The following is a 19,494-nucleotide window of genomic DNA, read 5'->3' as shown; positions in this document are numbered from 1 at the left end:
GCAGCTTTCTATGCCCGGGGGAGACAGAGAGAGTAAACACTCTGCCCGGAAACATGTACGTGCTGCATGCAGGCTCTGCCTCTGGGAATTAAGGGAGACAATGCAACAGATAGCGAACAATGAGCGTCTGTAATGTACAGCAACAAAGCCAAAGTAACCCAGTGTGCCGCGGAACAGAGAAAGAGACTGTTAAACCAGCAGCCTCATGAGGTAGAAATCCTGCCAAGCCTGCTTAGAGGACAATCAACAAGCCCTTCTCAGCTGGAAGATGGCTCAATGTGATGGAAAAAGGGTAAAGAGAGTGGGATGAAGGAGGAAAAAAAGAGGCATCCCCAGGGGCCCTTTGCAGGAACAAAAAGTAGTCATCTTCCTTTTAGTTAGCCTCTGCCTGTGAATTCAGATGTCAGCACAGTCAGTACAACACTTCATGAACTGCAACACAAGTAAATGGGGCTTTTGAATGAAATGAAACCCTGGAACCCTTTATCTGTACCAAAGTGGAATCCAGGTATTTTGCTTTACATTCACCAGGAAAGGAGGGACCTGTTGTGGTGTCGCCTGTCTCTGTTCCTTTGCTTTAAGCACAGGGTGATGGGCATGAAGTAGCTGCCTTAAAGAATGGGATGTGCCTAGCTGGAGCTCTTGGATGCAGAAGATGCTCTACAAACTTCCAATGCGATTCGGAGGAACCCTTACAACATCAGCTGGTTGCCCAGTTACCTCTGAGGTATATGTACTACAGATGTGACTACCCCTTAATGCCAGGAGCACCCCCTTAAAATCATGGCTGATAACTGCAGTTAAAAGGACACATCACAACACTCCTTTTGCTCACTGCACCATATGTCACAAGCCTAGAGCAGGAGAGACTAAGCACATGGCTGCAGTCTGTGCATGAGAAGCCTCTGGGAGTGGGGAAGCAGGAAGAAAAGAGTTCCTTGCCTCTGATGGAGGGCCGTGAATGGAAAATGGTAACAACCAGGATAATGGAAATGGAAAATGGTAACAACCAGGATAATGCAGAATAGCAGCTGCGGAGTGGCTCCCGTGGGAGCGGGCTGGGCAGAGAGCTCCCTGTGCCACGGATCAGCGCTCATCTCTGCGCTGTGTGTGGCTCACCGAGAGCCGCAGCAGAGCTGGTGTGCGGGGCCCTGCTGTGTTGGTCTGTGCCCCTGGAAGCGGGCAGGACAGGGCTGGGAACGGCGTTTCCCCGCAGCGTGAGGGAGCAGCACCCTCTGCTGCTGGCAGGCTCGGCTCCCGAGCACCTTTTTACTCGCAGACACCCAAGTGCTTGCAGGGAGGAAACAGCTCCGGAACAGCATCTACAGCAATGTCCCTCTGCGAGTCAAAACACTGCAGCGTGTGGGTGGCTTGTCAGACAGTTTGGTCACGTCCAAGCCCTGCTGTTAGGAAAGGAGATGCCAGGCAGCGTCTGCTTGCAGCAGATAATGGCAGCGAGAACAGGCCCTGGCTTTGTGCTTCAAAAGCTTTCGACTGCTGCTGTTCCCAGCAAGTTGTTTGGCTGATCCTGTTTGATGGACATGACTCGATACACACAGGGATGCTGCAGGATGAAGCTCTCCATCCTCCCAGCAGCATTCCTCTGGTCTCTTCCAAATCTCCTATCCCCATGAGGCAGCTAATTCACCATTGCTGCAGAGCAAGAGGAAAGGGGAACTCAGGCGAGCAACGTGACTCACCCTGTGAATCAGTGGCAGTGTCCTGCCCTTTCAGCTCTCTCCTGCTAACCATAGACCAGCGATACCCATGGGACTGGGAACACAAGGAAGGAGTCCTGACTCCTCTCCCTCTGCAATGCAACCACGGGGCACACAGCGTGATGCTGTATCTCGACCAAACTGGCTCTCTAGAAAGCTGTGGGATGATGCAGGATCCAGGCAGTCAGCTGAATCCTATGAAAGATGAAAACCACCCATGGTTTTTCCCCTCCCTTTTGCTGAGGACTTTTGCTTTTCCCAGATTAAGCTGTTTCACATAAGTCAGGTTTATCCCATAAGCACATTCCCAAATGGAATATGCACACCTCAGACAGACACAGTATTTGGCCTCTTCCTCCTGTTTCCTCCCTCTCCCTGAATCTGACCCCAGGTTTCCCTTCTTCATGCAGGGAAATGAGCTAAACTTATTTATGGTACCAGCAGCAGCTCCAGTCCCCCCCCCCAGCTCAGCCAGCGAGAGGTATTTGAGCTCCTATTCCACCACCAGGATCTCTGCAATCAGCAGGGGAGCCCTGCCCACATCTTCAATCACAGACAGGGCTGGACCAGCCCACAGCACAGGCCCATGTAGGAAAAGCAAAGCATGAAAAAAAAGCCTGCATCCCCTTAAAATATAGGCTGGGATGTACAGAAAAGAACGTGCTGTGTCCGAGCACAGGTCTCATCTCAGCAGCAGCACCACTGCTCCTTCACACAAGACCCAGGCTAAGGAGATGCTTATGGAAAGGGAGCGCTGTTTAAGGAAGGTCTGAGGCTATGTCTGGTCACAGCTCCATCAGGACACAGCTCCTGCGGGAAATGCCTCCATGGCAGAGCAGAGCAGAGCAGAGCCAGCAGTCCCACCGCAGGGAGCAGCCTGAGGGCACAGCGGTGCTTGCAGGGGAGCCTGGGGCTGCATTGCTGCAGGACATGGTGCCAGCTCTCTGCAGGCTGGAATGGACTGGGTCGGTTCGCGTTACCCACAGACACTTCACAAGGCAGCTTGGTTTGGGATTGCTCCGGCTCCTCGAATGGACTGGTTTTCACTCACTCCCCTCCATCTCCTTCCTCGCCCCTTTTCAGGCAGAGGTCCCTGTTTAGGGACAGAAAGGCAATAAACCAAACCCCTGCTAAGGCAGGCGATGAATCCGGAGGCCAAATCCTACTGAGGATTGCCCTGAGCTGTGGCCAAAAGAGAGGTCAAGCACACCACCAAAGTCTTCGTTTTGAAGAGCATTAAGACAGTTCTGCTGCTTTTGCCACCACTGCCTCTGCCCCCTGTATCTGGGGAGGATTCACTAAGCCTGTAACTGCTTTGGGTGCCTCTTTTCAGTGCTGTGCAATAGTCTAAACTAGAGCAAAATTCTCTCTAAACTAGAATTAAAACACTTCTGACCTGGATGTCCCAGCCCTATGACCTGGCTGTTAAACCTCCTCACCTGTACAGCCACCTTCCAGTCTATAGGCATTTTAGCTAATTCAGCATTACCAACAGCATCAGAAAGCATCATACACATCATAGCAACATACCTGGACACCAAAGGGAGCACTGGAGAGGATCTGGACACTGAAGAGAGGAAGACCCGTATCACTTGGTACAATAGAAATGCTCTGCTCTATTAGCATCCAGGAATGCACTGAAACCTCACAAGAGTCTGTGAGTGACAGTGCCCTTTCAGAGGCCAGGCCTCTGTGCTGGGACCCTGCCAGAGCTTGTTCTTGAAGTTCAACTGCATCAGCTCAGCTCAGACCTTGATTAGATGATAGCTAAACACAGCTCTATACAGTCTATGTTATTAAGCAACTCTGTACTGTGGTGATGGTAGCTATGCAACTCAGGGAGTACATACAGCTTTGCAGAGACTTCCCAAAGTCTTTCCTGTTAATTTCAGGACCCTGCAAAGAATTGGGTGATTTCCATCTTCTCATCTTAAAAGGGCTTTGGCTGTTCCTCTGGGTTGCAAAGTCCTGGCCTCATTTGGGTGATACACCATAAAAGAGTCGGTGAACTTTTAAGCCTGCACACCAGAAATCCAACATTGTCTTCCTTGTACAACTACAGCTTGAAAACTTCACCCACCCGAAGGCCAGGGAAAACCCCAGCGTGACCACCAGACATTGAGAGAAATGAAAAGACACTTGCACTAAAAACCATTTCCTTTTCTTATAAATATAATTCTCTATTTATTACACAAAGCAAAAAGAATCACAACTTTTTACTCATGGAAAAAGAAGATTTTACAACTCGATTTATAAAAGTTGAAAACCGAATTACTTCTGGCGTTAGTTCCCTGTAAAACACACCAATAATCACAGCCCTGAATTCTTGGAATGCACTTTCATTTAAAAACCCAATAAAATTGGTATCAATACTCACTTAGGAGAGAAGCAGACTCTAAGAAGTTACCTCCAGGAATTGCTTTTGCAAGGAAAGGTTAACACAAGCTCGCTAGAAGGTGCGCGTCTCCTATTAATAGCCTCCCAACACAAAAATAGCACTGCTTCCTTGGCCTGAGGCCCAGTGGATTTCTACCATTCTTCCTCATCAGATTCACTGCTCATTTAACCCTCTGCCCAGCAGCAGCCTCTTGCTTGCCAGTCACAGATTCGATGTGTTTAAAAAGATTTGGGATTCATGTGGCAAAGGTGAAGTATTAAAGAGTTGAATGGGAATTGTCTGTGTAAAGGAAAAGAGTTGTAAAAACAACCCCAACCCCCAAGGAATCCAGACAGCGTTCACAGAGGAAAGTGTGTGTGAGCTTTTACTGGCTTTAACAAAGTCTAGGGTGAATTTTGGGGTCCCCCATTAAAGACTTCCCAAATGAACCCTATTTTCAGCTGGGAAGAGCAAAAAACCCCTCCATATGCTTATGTAAAAGTGCAAATAAAATCAGTGCTTATTCCACTAGGTGCCAGGCAAATATTACCAAGCAAGTGTGCAGAAATAGGAAAAAAACAATGCCACAGTCATCCATAAAGTAGTAATAAACTGTCATTCATAAGACATTTATTCTCACATAGGTCAATTTTTTACTCAAACTTGTTCCTCCACACCAAATGAACTGGAATGAAGTTATTAACATGGCTGGTTTTGTTTCAAACATGAAAAATGATGTTTGAGATTATGGACATACCAGACCTAAAACATCTTCCTCTGCGCGGCTGTTTCAGCCACTCTGTTATATTCTGGAGCCAGTGTTTGCCAGCACTCATCTAGGAAGAGAGTTACTGCAGTTAACTCCTAGGTGTACACTCTTACTCCAGCTTCCAGTGTCAGCATAGCCACTTGACAAGCCAGTCCTGCAGCAAGATGCTTGCCTTCCTCCTGCTTTTTTACGCTGCTCTCTTCCCCTGGCATTTATTTTCACCCCTTGTTGTTTGTGCTTGTAGTTGAGGCTGCCTGTAAGCATGAAACAGGCAGGAGCACTTATTCATGAACACCCACAAGAGATGAATAACCAGCCATCCCAGTTGCCAAAACAGACCAGTTAAAGGCACTTGTGTCTCTTCTGCTTTTGAACTCTTGAGAAAGCTACTCCACCACAACTCCCCTTCCTTCCCATGCTATAGCAACACGATGGGCATCAGTGCGACTCAGCTTAGTCAAATACAACATGTAAACTGCAGCTTTTCTGGACCATCTGCAAGGTGTGTGTGTGTGGGGGGGGGGTCTGCCAGAAATCACAGCCATTCCCTGAGAATTTGGCCTTTTCCAAGGTCTTCTGCCAGGTTATGTTCTCCATGGTGCTGGTGGCTGAGGCACTGCTGCGAGTCCCAGGCTCTTTAGAGCTTGTGCAGTGCACTTTCCAGTGATGATTTCTGCATCAATACAAGCATTATGCTGAAAGGCAACACCCTGAACCTGGCTGAATACAGGCTGTATAGACCTACCCACCTTGCTCCATGTGCTGTCAGTCCATAGCACCTATCTGTACCCAGATTAGCATCTTCATCGCTAGGATCCAGCAGATCCCTGCACAGGGAAGGATGTGAAGCCAACACCTATTGCCCAGCTTTCTAAAGCAGTGTCTCCTTCTTTTCCCTGCACACTTTTAGGTCCCTAAAGGGTCACCAGACCCCCAGGTCCACTCCTGAGGTTCCTGTTGTTCCCTTTGGAAGGCTCAGGGCTGTGAAGGGCAGCAAAGCCTGGCACAGCCCCTGAGCAGCCCTGCTGAAAGAGCAGTACACACCTCACTACTGCTGCTTCTCGAGGTCCAGGCGCCATCTCCTGTCAGCACTGGGGTCCCTGCAGAGCCCTCAGGCCCTGGGTCACACAAACACAGGGAAACAGGGCCAGCATCCTGCGAAGGTGAAAATTAGGACGGGGAGAATGGGGTCTCTAGGTAGGACTGGATGTCTCCAACCCCTCCTGTGAGCAACAGGACTACACATGTCTATAACCACTTATTGCTGTCCTGTCAGAGAGGCAATTGCTAGTTCCGTGTGCTCAAGGGATAAGCACAAACTTCCCCCCTCTTCTAAGTGAGTCTCTTTGAGCTCAAACCCCACCACCACCATCTGCAAACACCGTAACTACGTTAATGTGTGCTGTACTGACAGATATGTGCATAGTTTATAAAGCCGCCTCCCATAGTTTTATAAGCCATGGCAAGCCTCAATCCTGAGGACAGGGAAAAGGTCATTTCAGAGAATGAGACAAAGACAGCTAAAGAAAACTATTTCCTTGCTAGCTAAACCCAAACAACCCTGAACACCAAGCTTTTCCCTCAACAATTATTGCACTTCAGCCAAATAACAGCTCTGTGAATGCCGCATTCTTCACCCTGTCCCCATTATTTTAACAGCATAAAAAGGAATGTGTCTTCCTTCTCCATCCCCATGGTACCAGCTCTGCACTTAATGAAAGCAGCAAATTACTGCTTATAACCTCAGCCTCTGCTGCTGGGCAATTTGCAAAGATTCAGGACCACATGGGAGCTCACAAAGCAGTGTCACCATTTAGGGGCTTCATACCACAAAAGCAGATGGGTGTCTCTGCTTCCAGCCATAGTCCATGTCTGGCTGACACCCACATGGGGTGCACGCATACGAGACTACAGACCCATGGGCACAGAACCATCATTTTACTGAGACAATGACACTGTCCTGGCCAGAGTGACCAGGGTAAGGGATAAACATGTTATCACTGTCTTCTAGCCTGAGAATTAAAACACTAACCATAACATTTGGCAGGTACTTAGTTTAACAAGTCTCCTGTAGTGCCCGTGAGGTAGTTAAATGATGCTAATGACCACAAAGGCCTGACAGGGAAAACTGAGGCACTTGAAGGTGAGGTAATCTGTCCAAAGTCACAGTCAGAACCCCTAGGAGAGCCAGAAATGCTGCCTTGGGCTCCTGGCTCCTACTTAGCTCTAAACACTGAGCCGAGCTCCTTTCCAGGCTCAGATGTCAAAGGCACTGCATTAGAGGAGTCCTTCAGTGATGAGGCTGCTGCTGGTAACAGGAAAACATGGACATTGTATAGGAAAATCCACGCAGACAAGGGAGGAGGGACACTGTGAAGGCATCACCCCAGCAGAGCTTCATAATCCACATACCACACGAGCTGGCCGGAGCTGGGGCTGACACCCGAGGCGGGCCATTTCCTGGGCTCATGGCCTACTCTGCTGAGCAGGGTGGTGATGTCGTGCTTACCCTTCCCCAAAACCAGCACAAACACCTGCCTGGCCTTGTTGATGAGGGGCAGGCTCAGGCTCATCCTCTGGTGAGGTTTGACAGGGCTTTCAGTCAGCACCACAGTCTGAGCCCCTTCCAAACCACCTTCAGAGTGGGGGAAGAGCGAGGCAGTGTGCCCATCAGTGCCCACCCCCAGCAGCACCAGGTCAAAGCTGGCATTGGCCACCAGGGCCATGATCTCCTTGGCATACAGCTCCGTGCCCCTGTCCTCTTCCACACAGAGACGCTGGTTCAGGTGCACAGGCATGGGGTGGACGTTGAAGTAGGGCACCCTGACGCTCTGGAGGAGGTGGTTGTGCAAGCTGAAGAAGTTGGACTCAGTGTCAGTGAGGGGGACGCAGCGTTCATCCACCAGCCAGATGTGGGTGTGCTTCCATGGGAAGGCATAATGGTGCCTGGCCAGCCGCTGGAATAGGACCACTGGGCTTGAGCCACCCGAGAGGGCCAGGTGGAACTGCCCAGAGCGTTCCACAGCCCTGCCTGCTGCCTCCTCCATGTCAGAAGCCAGCTGGGAAATCAGGTCCTCAGACCACGCTGAGACCAGGGGGCTTTGCCGGAACTTGGACTGGATGGTCCTGAAATCACTTGGCATCATCCTCTCGGGGTTCAGCAGTTCCAGTGGCTCTGCCACGGTGAATGCCACTTCCCCACTCACCATTTCAAAGTCTAAGAGGTGCTGGTTCTCCACACCCCCCGGGTAGAGGCGCAGGGGCTGGTTGGAGATGCTGTTCAGCAGCGGTGTCCAGAATGCCCAGGAGGCCAGCAGGTTCTCAGTGGTAATGAAGAAGTCCTTCCTGCCATGGTAGATGTTGGAGATGAGGACAGAATACGCATCTCTCTCTTTCACAGGGACATACACATAGTAATCAGACAACGGCTGTCCAAAGATGCGCAGGTCCGACTGACCCACTTCTTCTCTCCAGATGCCTTCTGGCATGATGGGCCTGAAGAGGTTCCTGCTCACCAGCACTGCAGGGGTGCTGAGGGCACCATGCCCAATGTAGAAGATGATCTGCTTGGCTTTACACTGGCTGTGCCCTGCATCCCGCAGGGCCTCGCTCTGGGTGCAGTAGGCCCGGTTCTTGAAGAGAACACGGACATAACCCACCCGTTCATCCAGAGCTTTCCCAGAAGTGAGGAGGAAGGGGACCCCTTCCCAACGCAGGCTGCCGCTGTGAACCAGCACACCTGAAATGACAGTGCTACCCAATTAAACCTCAACAGCAAGCGGATTGGAGGGGATCTCGATCACCTACCTAACATCCTCCTTCCTTAGCTCCCAGAAATCTTGGCATCCACTGTGTTCCTTGCTTCACATTCAGCCCTTTCATGATATCACTGCACTACCTGCCCTCCAGCTACCCTGCTGTGCTTCCCACAGGCCTGATAAGCCTCCTTTCATCTTGCATGAAACCCGTTTCTAAGCACGAGTATCACTCAGACAAAATCTTTCATGTTCAGAAGACACAGCATGGCCAGGAACAGCCTCGTGGTCTGCTAATCACAGAGAGCTGCCAATGCTTTACCCCTCAGATGCAGAGAACAACCTGTCTTTATGAAAAGGTAAAGCAGTTTGTGGGCCAGTTCTAATAATAACACAAAGATCTTATCAAGAATAATGGGACTTAGCTCTTATGCAATGCTTCATTCCCTGGATCATTAGTAAACTAACATGACAACAGTATTATCTTATTACACCTCCCAGTTACCATGCTGGCGGATGCCTGGAGACATCCCTGTGTCTGTGGTGAGGTCCAGAGTCATGGACCTGGTATCAGCACACAAGGACTCCCATCTCCTGCTCTCCTCAGCTCTAGACTATTCCCCTCTCCAGGGCCCAGACCAAACTCTCACCTGCAAAGGTTGGTGTGGTGCTGATGTAGTCTTGTGCCTTCTGCAGCTCCTCCTGTACTTGGCTGGCATAAGCCTGATACTGACCCAACACAGCACTGCTCTTCTCCAGGCCCCACAAGGACTGGAAGGCCTGCAGCTTGCACTGCAGAACCTCTTCAGCCCTGCTCACGTTAACTGGGAGCTCCATGGTCAGGAACATCAGGGCTTCGGTGAGGTGGTTCTGCAGCACGTCCCGGATGACTCCGTACTGCTCATAGAAGCTGGTGCGGCCTGAGGAGGAAGAGGAGGTAAGATGCTGGTGAGCTGATGTGCTTTCCTTGCAGACTCGCCCTCTGCATGTGTAATGTGTGCGCCAAGGAGAACAAGGAGCACAAGCCCTAGCTGGTTTGCACCAAGCTCCTCTTCTCCTGGCCCAGTAATTAACTTAAAGGTACCAAGCTCAGAGAAGCTGTGGATGTCTCATCACTGGATGTGTTCATGGTCTGGTTGGACAGGGCTTGGAGCAACTTGGTCTAGTAAAAGATGTCTCTGCTCCCAGCAGGGGGATGGACTAGATGATCTTCAAAGGTCCCTTTCAACCCAAACCATTCTATGATTCATTTGAAGCCTTTGCTCTCCCTCCAGAGGGGCTTCCAAAATGTCTCTGCTACTAAAATAGAGATAAAAGGTTCTAGGGGACTGCTTGTTCTTCACAGAGCCAGACATAATCCTCCTTTTGGGGGCTTACAGAGCCTAAACCCAGCAGGAGTAATGCTCTTGCTGAGTTCACAAAGGAGGAGGCAGCTTTGCTTTCTTGGACTGCTCGTGCTTTCAGGAGCTGCAGTCAGTGACTGGCATCAATGTCCAGCCCAAGCCTCCCACATACAGCACGATGCTGGCTCCCTGTGTAACCATCACCCTGACACTCCTGTCCCACACGTCACAGCACCCAGGCCTTGGACTCCGCACAACGTGCAGTTATACACAAAAGCCTTGACAGAGTAGCTGGAAAGCAGGGTCTGAGCAGGGATCCCAGCGGGTCCATGCAATAAGCACTGCTCTTCGTTGTCTCTTTTCCCCTGTTTTCATGTCCTAAGAAGGCTCTGGCCCAGCCTGCAGACAAAATTCCATGCACAAATCCCTGCTTCACTCCCCTGCCTGATCTCTCATGCAGATGGGAACAGGGGGAGAAGGACAATGCACTTAGGAAGAAAGTGACTCAAACAGATGCCTTTCTGCAGTCCAGCAACAGCAGGCTGCACACTGCAGACTGCATCGCAGCCATAGGCTTTCCCTATTGATTGATACATTTATCTCCCTTGCTCTAATCCAAAGGCACATTCATTAATGTAATCAATGCAGCAGAACTGCCTGGAGCCAGGCTGCCAGCTGAAGCTGTACAGGGGAAAAAAGACATCAAATGAAAACTCACAAAGTTGTTCAGAGCAGGGAGGGTACAGGGTTGGGGCTATGCACACACAACATCCCTCTGCAGTGCATCCCTCTCCCACAAACAGGCCCAGGTGAGGTCTGGGCTGCAAAACCAAAGATTACCCAAGTTTGATAAAATTGCATTAATTGAGTTTGTGGTGTTTGAGGAAGGAATAGAGGGAGGGAGGAGAAAGAGAGAAGAGGAGGTAAAGCGAGTGGAGAAGCAACCCTGATGTTGCAGAACCGAGGGCACCTGACATCCCACTAAGTGCTGCGGGTGGCAGTCCAGCCCGGAGTGCTTTATGCTGAGCACTGCAGAGCGGATGCTGCAGCACTGCAGGGAGGGATTGCAGCCATGTCCTTCAGCAGGAGACCCATGCTAGCAACTTGGATTTTCTCTCTGCAATGCTTTCTTAATACAGAGAGGAAGGGACAGAAACAGGCAGACGAACACAGGCTGAGCTAGGTACCTGGACTGACACCAACTAGCTGACAGGAGCAACATCCAGGCAAAAGATGCAAGAGCATCTTCCAAAGAACAGCACTCAGTGTGAGCTTGGTAGTTAACAGGACAGCAATACAAAAGCATTGTTGTTACAACAGCTGGAATGTTGCAGCTGAAGACTGCATCGATTCCAAATCCAGTGCTTTTTACCAAGATTTGGGATAGAAAGGTAGGTACAATCCCCCCCATACACTGCAAAAGAAAAAGGTGGGGGATTCCCCCCCTGCTCCCAGCTGAACTGCAATGGGAATCTTTTCTTGGAAGCAGCAATACTACCTGGAAGTGAGTCAGCCCCTAACATAGTCTAAGAGTCCCTGTCTATCTCCAGGGAGCAACATACCATTCATCTGCTCTTTTCTGTTACTCCCCCAGCACTACCTCAAGGGCCACTTACACATAGGTAATGAAGCTGCCAGTCCTCCTCACCCACCCTAGCTCTGCACACTTGCCTCACCAACCTTTAGCATCCACAGTCTCTTTCAAGACAACCTCCACTCTTTCCACATGGTGTCGGTTCCAAATTGGATCCAGAAAGTGTCGGTTCTGATCTCGAAAAGGCAGGATATGGGCCACAGCCTGTGAAGGGAGAAATCAAAGACCCAACAAAAACTCACCACGTTGCCACAGTACCTCTGCCTCACTGCCCCATCCAGCACTGGGATGTGCCCAGCTCCGGAGCGCTAACAGACATGTCACACAGCAGAGAGCAGAGTGGGTCAGAGAGGAGAAAATCAGCAGTGGAGTGATGCATAATGGGGTCTCCAGTGACTGCACACAGCAGACATTAAAGGCTTTTCTGAGGCATTTTGAGGTTTCATGTGAAAAGGCTGAACTCCAAACTGCAAGGCACTCAGTTTCTATCTGTCAAAGGACAAAGGGCTGAGTCAGACCATCCTGGGACTAATGCAGTTACAAAGCGCTGAAATACATCAGATCAGATGCTTGCACCACTAAAGCCATCTGCTCTTTTGGGGAGAAAAGGAGAAGAAAGGGAACAGAGAAGAAATCCCATCTCCTTGCAGCCAGACATACAACCCCCCTGTGTAAAATGTGGCCACAGTGCCATGGCTGATACAAGATGTGGCATCACATTCCTCTAAAAGAAGGATGGCATGTCCTTGAACACATCCCCTCTGGGACAATGCAGCTCCACAGCCTGAGCTGTCCCTGCACCAGCCAGTCCTCCATGCCCTCAGTGGAGCACAGGGCAGGAAGAAACCTTCTCCTAAGCATCCCATCAGCTCCATCGCATATCAAATTAAAAGCTGCTTCTAGAAGCCACAGCTAAGCAGAGAGGCCTGTGTGTAATGAGATGGGAGAACTAGGAGAGGGAAAGTGCATTGCTTATTCAGCGAAATCAAAGCCCTGACCTTGGTGAGAAGACCAGATGAATGCTGCACCTCTCCTTCAGGCACACACACAGTTCACCCGTAAAGTCTGGCCTCCCTCTGGAGAGGGGACCTCCATCACTCTAACTTTGTGATGCACATTTCCTCTGATCTGTAAGATTGGCAAGTACAGGATTCCATAGCAAATAGATGCTTGGGAACAAACTGGGTGGCTCTGCCTCAATTTGAGAGGGGAACAACACACTTTAGATGCTGAACTGACATCCAACACTCTCCCTGCACTAAGCCCCTCAACCTGCGCACTGCAAGCTGCTCACCTGTTTGCCAAGGTAGTGGTCCACCCGGTACATCTCCTCTTCCCTGAAGAAGCTCGTCAGCTCTGTAGCCAGCTGCTGGGCTGACTGCAGGTCATGGCCAAAAGGTTTCTCCAGCACCACACGCAACCAGGCTCCTGGAGGGGGCCTGCAGCTGCTGTTGATGTGCCGGGCAATCTCTGTGTAGGCAAATGGGGGTACTGAGAAGTAGAAGATCCTCCCAGCCTCCTTCAGCCCCTCCTGGCGAAGCAGCGTCTCAATCTCTCTGTTCAGCATAGTGTAGTTCTCGGCAGTCTTCAGCTGGTGGTATTGGCTTAGTTTAAGGAACTGGTCCTTGAGCACAGCACATCTGTTGGGAGGCTCATCTGGGGGACAGGACAGCTTCTTCAGCACATCAAACATCAACCTCTGCCCTGGCTCCAGAGCCTTCAGTGCAGCCCCATGGAAGGTGAAGCTGTGGCCGCTGCTCACTTGGTCCAGGTAGAGTTGGAATAGACCCTGCCATAAATACTTCTTGGCCAAATCACCCGTGGCTCCCAGCAAGACCACTGAGATGTGGCCCTGGGATGCTTCAGCCAGTGATGGCAAGGCTCCCACGAACAGCACTGTGCACAGGACTCTTCTCAGCATCTTGGGAGAGAAGAGGTAGGCCCAGGAAGACTAGAGGACAGGATTAAAAGAGGGAAAATCTGTCAATACATGTTATAACACTGCAAAGCGCAACAGGAGGTACCTGCTTTCCCATGGCTGAACAGCCTGCATAGATTCTGCACCCTCCGTGATTTGAACCACTGTAGTAACTGGGGCTCTTGAGAAGACTGCAGACTCCTTATGCAAACCAAGAAGTGGAAACGGCATGTGCTTAATGTCTTTTGGTAGCATAAGCACTGTTCCCACAGCTGAGCTAAGGAGGTCTCAATGCCTTTAGCCTGTGAAGCTCAAGTCCATTTTAACACACATTTCAGAGCTGGCAACAGATGAACACATGTGCCTGCAAATTAAGTCCTGCTTTCAACAACCTCCTGCTTAGGACTTTGCTCAAATGGTATTATGTTCTCTTGGCATTGCTTCATGTCAATATTGTCACAGCAGCTCAGAGACAAGCACGACCACTGGCGGTTCCAGTACACAGGCTCCTCTTTAATACACTGACTTCAGTGACTCATGTGCAGCACCACTCTCATGAATGGAGCTGAATAAGGTCCTAATGAGCTACTGGGAGACAAACGATCTGATAAAACAACACAGGGGAAGAAGCTCAGTCCTTAAATTGACTCTAGACAGGAGCCAGTTTGGATGCTGCCTCATGATGGTTGGGTATGCGGCCAGGAGACAATGTGGGGTTTGTGTTTTGCTACCGCAGCTTCCCATCACTGAAGCCTGCATGTCAGCACCCATTCTGGCCTCCTCCACTCAGCCCCCATGCAAACCACTGCAGCCAGCAGCAGCTGGACTCCCAGACCAAAATGCCCTTATTTAGTCTGGTTTCTCTAATCCAACATAAAGCTGGTTTTAAGAGAAAGGACACATTTAGTTCTTGCACCTAGAAACACAGCAATGACTGCATCTCAAGAGAGATAATCCAGGACGAGTGAGTAAACCATCATGCTGTTCTCATTACATCAAGTATTACTTCAGAAGCTCTTACACTGGCTATCTCATTCTTTGCTTTTCCTGTTGGGAAGCTCTGTTCAGTTGCACACCCTTCATAGCACACAACAGTTAACTTCTTTAAACTTCTGGTTCTGGTCAATACATTTATTCCTTCTGTTTTTACCTCTGTGGGAAAACCAGGCATTTTTTGACAGCAAGAGGCAAAAGCACATGTTTTTGTTATACTGGTGCAGTGGTACTCTCACTAGGCTTTGCACTGGCATGATATACCATTTTAACATGGTAGTTCTATGATCATACAACTGAGAAATGGGTCTTGGGTATGAGAATGAACATGATCATCTGCAGGCAGAGATAAGACAGAAAAGTGTCTCATCAAGTCATACAGTCAGCTAGAAAACATATCAGGGTCTCCATTGCTGCAGTTATAGCTGTACATATGCTCTAGGTCCAAAAGCTGTTAGCTTCTACCTGCCCAGGCTTACTCAGGATTGTCTTTCCTAGGTTGGAGCAAAAGGCCTGGACCTTGCTCCCCCTGAATGGCAGGGGGATAAAACATAGATGCTGTCCTAGCTTGACTGGCTCTCACTTTGGAATGCCCCCAGAAAAGACAGTATTCCATCAGGAAGTCAATACAGGATCTAAATCACATAAGGGATGAGGATAACTAAAGCAAAACAGGGAACTTCTGAATATCTCTCCCTGTCTGCAGCCTGAACTGGTCTCTCTAAACCCCATGTTTCTCTCCCCAGCACTCACCTGAGCAATACAGGACCTCCACAGAAACTGCAGTGGCAGAAGTAGCTGGAAACTGGTCTTCTTCACAGCCCCTCCTGAGCGCAGATCTCTCTTCTCCTGTGACAGAGCTTACAGCAGACTCTGACCGCTGGCCAGGTGAGCAGGGGAGATAAGGGAGGTTGTTCCCTTTCTGGTAAATGGGAGGAAAGACCCAATTACAGCAGAGAAAAAATGAACGTGTCTGTGCCAGCAGCGCCCCAGCACATCCAACCTCTCAGCCCATACACGCTGGCTGTGAGGAACCTGTTGGCTGCTGTTTGTGAGCAGGCAAAATGCCAGCGTATGTGGCAACTCCTGCTCCCAGAGTGTCTTCCTGGCTCCTCTGCATGTGAGCTGGGTGAAGGTATCCAACTGAGACCCTGGTGACCCTCCTCAGGAGCAGTCCCCACTCCAGCTCTCAGGAGAAAGGGCTTCCCAAGGCTGCAGTGAGAAGGGGGCAGACCCAGTGAGCCCAAGGACAGCACCCATGTGATGCTGCTGTGCCCTCTGGGCACCCTAGCTTCCCTCTCAAAGGTTAGCTGGCACAGAGACTCCTTGGCTTTTCCTTCCCCATTTCCTGCATGGAAATCACACAGCAGCTGAGCATCACTTAGCTGACCACAACTGCAGCCTGCTCTCCCACTGTCCAGTAGACATTGCTCTGCTCTGGAGAACCTCAACAAGGTGTATCATAGCCTGTACATCTAACTCATATTCCATTGTGACTGGTTCCCATCCCTCCCTTCTTGCTGTGCTATTTAAGCTCCATTTATCCACTTAGGGAATTCAGCAAACAGTGCTGGCACTTGCAGAGGGGCAGCAGTGTGGCTTCTGCAGTACAAATAATTACCATTTCAAGCAGAGGTTTGCTCTTCCCTCCCCCGCTATGGGGTTATAATGCACATGACAAACTTCCTCAAGGCAATAAATTAATATTTACATTTCCTTGAGCAACCTTTGTTCCAGGAACTAAGCAGTCTGACATACTGCCCATTGCAGCCTGGCAGGTTACTGCCACGCTGGAGAGACTGGGGATGAAGAGCAGGTACCTACCATGAGGGAAGGGTCTGGGTGGATTATACTTTTCTATGCACCCAAGCAAATGAATTACCCAAGTAGTTTCCTGTGCCCAGTCACATGTATTCCCAAAGTGACTGAAACCAGTTTCACAACACTCCCAATTGCAAAATGCTGTGCTGCACTGCCCAGAATAAGCACAGGAAACCCAGGGATGTGTTTTACTTTCACATCAGATAAGTTCCAGGTTGACAGGAGCCCACTGCAGGCCTTGGAAGCTCCCTTTGCTGTATGGAAAACATGAAAAAGACCTTTTTTGTTACGGTTGCATCCCCACTGAAAAATAATGGACATGAATAACTGCATGGGCTGGGGCTGCCATGGGCTGTGCACAGGTAACACAGGAAGGGAAGAGTTACCGGCGTTCTCGGAAAATCAGGATGAACATCCTGGATATGCAAACACCAGAGCAGGAATTGCCCCCACCATCAGCTCCCGGGAAGGTCAGAGGCTTAATGTGGAGACTCACATTAAGGCAAGCTGAGGGATGGCATGAATTAGGGTTTGTTCTTTCCTGTCACCCATCCAGCGCAGCACGGGCACAGCGCACCCTGGCCCCAGCACGGTGACAGCAGCTCGGCTTCCAGCGCCCTGGAACGGCAGGAGGACGGGGTTAGAGCGAGGCAAACGACGGCAGAGACCCGCATCTCATCACCCGCTGATGGTGCCGGGCACCGGGGCGCAGCGGACCCCGTGAGCCCATCACCGTGGACAGCGGGAGGAGCGCGGGCACGCGTGGGGCGGGCAGAGCCGCGCTCAGCACCACGGCAGGAACCGGAACCGGGGCCGCAACGCCCGCGCACCCCGCTCCCGAAGACACCTCCGCTCCCCGCCCCGCCGGGGGACCGGGGACCTCCCGCCGCCCCTCGGCCGCTGAACCCGCCGGGGGAACCGCGCCAACACCGGCCCCACCGGCGCCCACCCGGCCCGTCCCGCTCCCCCACTCACCCACCCGGGCCCGCGAGTGGGGCGGTGTCGTCGTCGGGTGCGGGCGGGCCCGACACAGCGCCCCGCCTACCGACGAGCTCCTCCCACCGCACAGAGACTCTGTGGTTGGCGTCGGATCTCACCGGGCCGCGGCGGTCGGGAGGGGGGGAAAATCGCTGAGTAAAGGAGGTTTGGGGGTGCAGCGCTTTCCCCGCTTGTTAACAACCCCCTTTGGCCAGCTCCGGCTGAGCACCGCCGCTGGGACTGTGCTCTGATCACGGGTCTCACGCCCTTCGACACACGGGGGTAGCATCGGGTGTGTTTGCATGGTGCGTTCTCATGTAGAGCAGTTGGGCTGCTGAGGTTTGCCATGTGCCATTAGATCAGAACCTCTGAGTTCCTACCTAGGCCAGGGGTTTCAGTAACCAAAAGCAAAACTCTCTAACTTATATATAAATACTCTATTATATATAAACTCACAGAATCCCAGACTGGTTTAGGTTGGAAGGAACATTAAGGCTCATCCAGTTCCAGCCTCTTGCCACGGGCAGGGACCCCTTCCACTGGAGCAGCTTGCTCCAAGCCCCTGTGTCCAACCTGGCCTTGAGCACTGCCAGGGACGGGGCAGACACAACTTCTCTACACAACCAATGTATATAGGTACACATGTGTGCAAGTATATCTGCCTACAGATCTTGCATTGCTGAAATTACTGTGGCTCTAGCATATGACCTTCTGACTGCACATGGGCATCCACAACTCCAGCCTTATGCTTTCTAAACAAAGGAAGTAGCTTGGAGTGCATTTCAGTTCAGCTCAGCAGTGCTTTTAGACACATCGAGTTTTGGGCTGGCAGGTGGAATGATGAGAAGCAGACAGAAGAGATGTAAAAGTACAAATGCCCACTTCACCCAAGAACACACAGAACAAAGCACTTAAAAAATGTCCTGGTACAACGTAAAGCTTGTGCTGGATCTCAGCTGTTGCCTTCAGACCCACTGAGGTGAACAATGGCATCAGTCTTATTTCCATAGCTGGCTCCACTAAGTACATTAATGTATGGAAATCTTTAGTTGCTGGCTTTTAGACCTAAACAGGCTGTAGGCAGACTTCAGGCTCTCTGCTAGCATTGGGCTCAGTGCTACGCTAGGGCTCTAATTATGGATTCCCCTAGCTCCGTATTAAAATGAGCATTAAAACCTCCCCTGTTAAGAGCCCTGGCCAGCCAGGGTTCACACACAGCATCCTGGACTTCAGGAAAGCGCTGTATTTGCAAACCATGGCTTGTATGGCAATGGCAAGGACTTACACAGTTAAATCACTGCAACTGTGTCCCATCGTAAATGGCTTTACATTATATGGCAAGACTAAACACCTTCCCTGTTGTCTTTTTCACTCAGAGGCCTCAAATTATTTTACTCATCTAGATACACTTTACCACTACCAATTTGGGGTAAACTGAGTCAAATCGTCAGAACTGAGAACAGCACTGGGGCATCTTGCTGCTCAGGCAGGGAGATAGATCTATCAGTGACATTATATGAGACAAACCTTGCACTATATTTGTGATATAACTTTGAATTATGTTTACAGTATTATTTCTTGATGCCATAACCTTCTTTGCCAGTCTATTCTGGAGCTTATTCCATCAGCATGTGTGCCTGGTGTCAAACAGACCCTTTATGGTACTATAAAGGTGTCAGAGTGATGCAAAGTGCTAGCACTCAGGTTTGTCTGCAACATGCAGGGCCAAATTAGGGATGAGGGAGACTGCAGGTTACCCTGCTTCACATTACCCATCACTTTGTGATTCTGACCATGTTACTAATGGAGCTTTGGAGTAATTCTGAGCGCCTCTAACAGCAGTCCTGTTCCTGACATCCAGCAAAGGGTAGATCACAAGCATAACCCAAGTGATTAAATTTAACACATTAAACTTGGTGAGGGGGTAAATAACTCATCTGAAAGAGCCAGCTGGACAAATAACCCAGCTTCAGAGATCTCTCCTTACTACCCTATGTGATATTACTACACACTACATTTAGCAAGAAGCTTAGGGGAATCACTGCTACATCCCATTGCTTGGAATTTAACCCATTATTGACCTGATGGCAGAGCGTGTTCAGCTTGCAGAAGGTAACCTCCATCTGTTTGGGTACAGCAGACTGTGAGAAGAGGTAAATGGGAGTCCCCTTTTGCAGTCCACTTTCTGTTCTGGAAGAGAAATGGGGTTTGCCATCAACTTCAGCTGA

General features: G+C 50.3%; 1 protein-coding gene across 2 annotated transcripts; it reads right to left on the bottom strand.

Annotated features, from left to right (window-relative positions):
- Positions 1 to 6,787: 6,787 nt before the first annotated feature.
- On the bottom strand, positions 6,788 to 16,252 carry H6PD (hexose-6-phosphate dehydrogenase/glucose 1-dehydrogenase). Of its 2 annotated transcripts, XM_061347914.1 has the most exons (5): positions 15,221 to 16,252; positions 12,851 to 13,507; positions 11,643 to 11,760; positions 9,270 to 9,539; positions 6,788 to 8,603 (listed from the first exon to the last, which is right to left on the bottom strand). In XM_061347914.1, the coding sequence occupies exons 2-5, from the start codon at positions 13,475 to 13,477 to the stop codon at positions 7,246 to 7,248; spliced, it is 2,373 nt and encodes a 790-aa protein (XP_061203898.1). In that variant the 5' UTR covers positions 13,478 to 13,507; positions 15,221 to 16,252; the 3' UTR covers positions 6,788 to 7,245. The 2 variants fall into 2 exon arrangements, with proteins under 2 accessions (XP_061203898.1, XP_061203897.1); XM_061347913.1 differs by lacking the exon at positions 15,221 to 16,252 and having other exon boundaries at positions 12,851 to 13,612.
- Positions 16,253 to 19,494: the final 3,242 nt, after the last annotated feature.

Source organism: Neopsephotus bourkii, unplaced genomic scaffold (genome assembly GCF_033783945.1).
Source record: "Neopsephotus bourkii isolate Nb327-2 ecotype Australia unplaced genomic scaffold, CSIRO-AGI_Nbou_v1 NB_333, whole genome shotgun sequence".
Lineage (NCBI taxonomy): Eukaryota > Metazoa > Chordata > Aves > Psittaciformes > Psittacidae > Neopsephotus > Neopsephotus bourkii.
The sequence above is the reverse complement of the archived record's forward strand: the minus strand, read 5'-3'. Positions and strand labels throughout refer to the sequence as shown.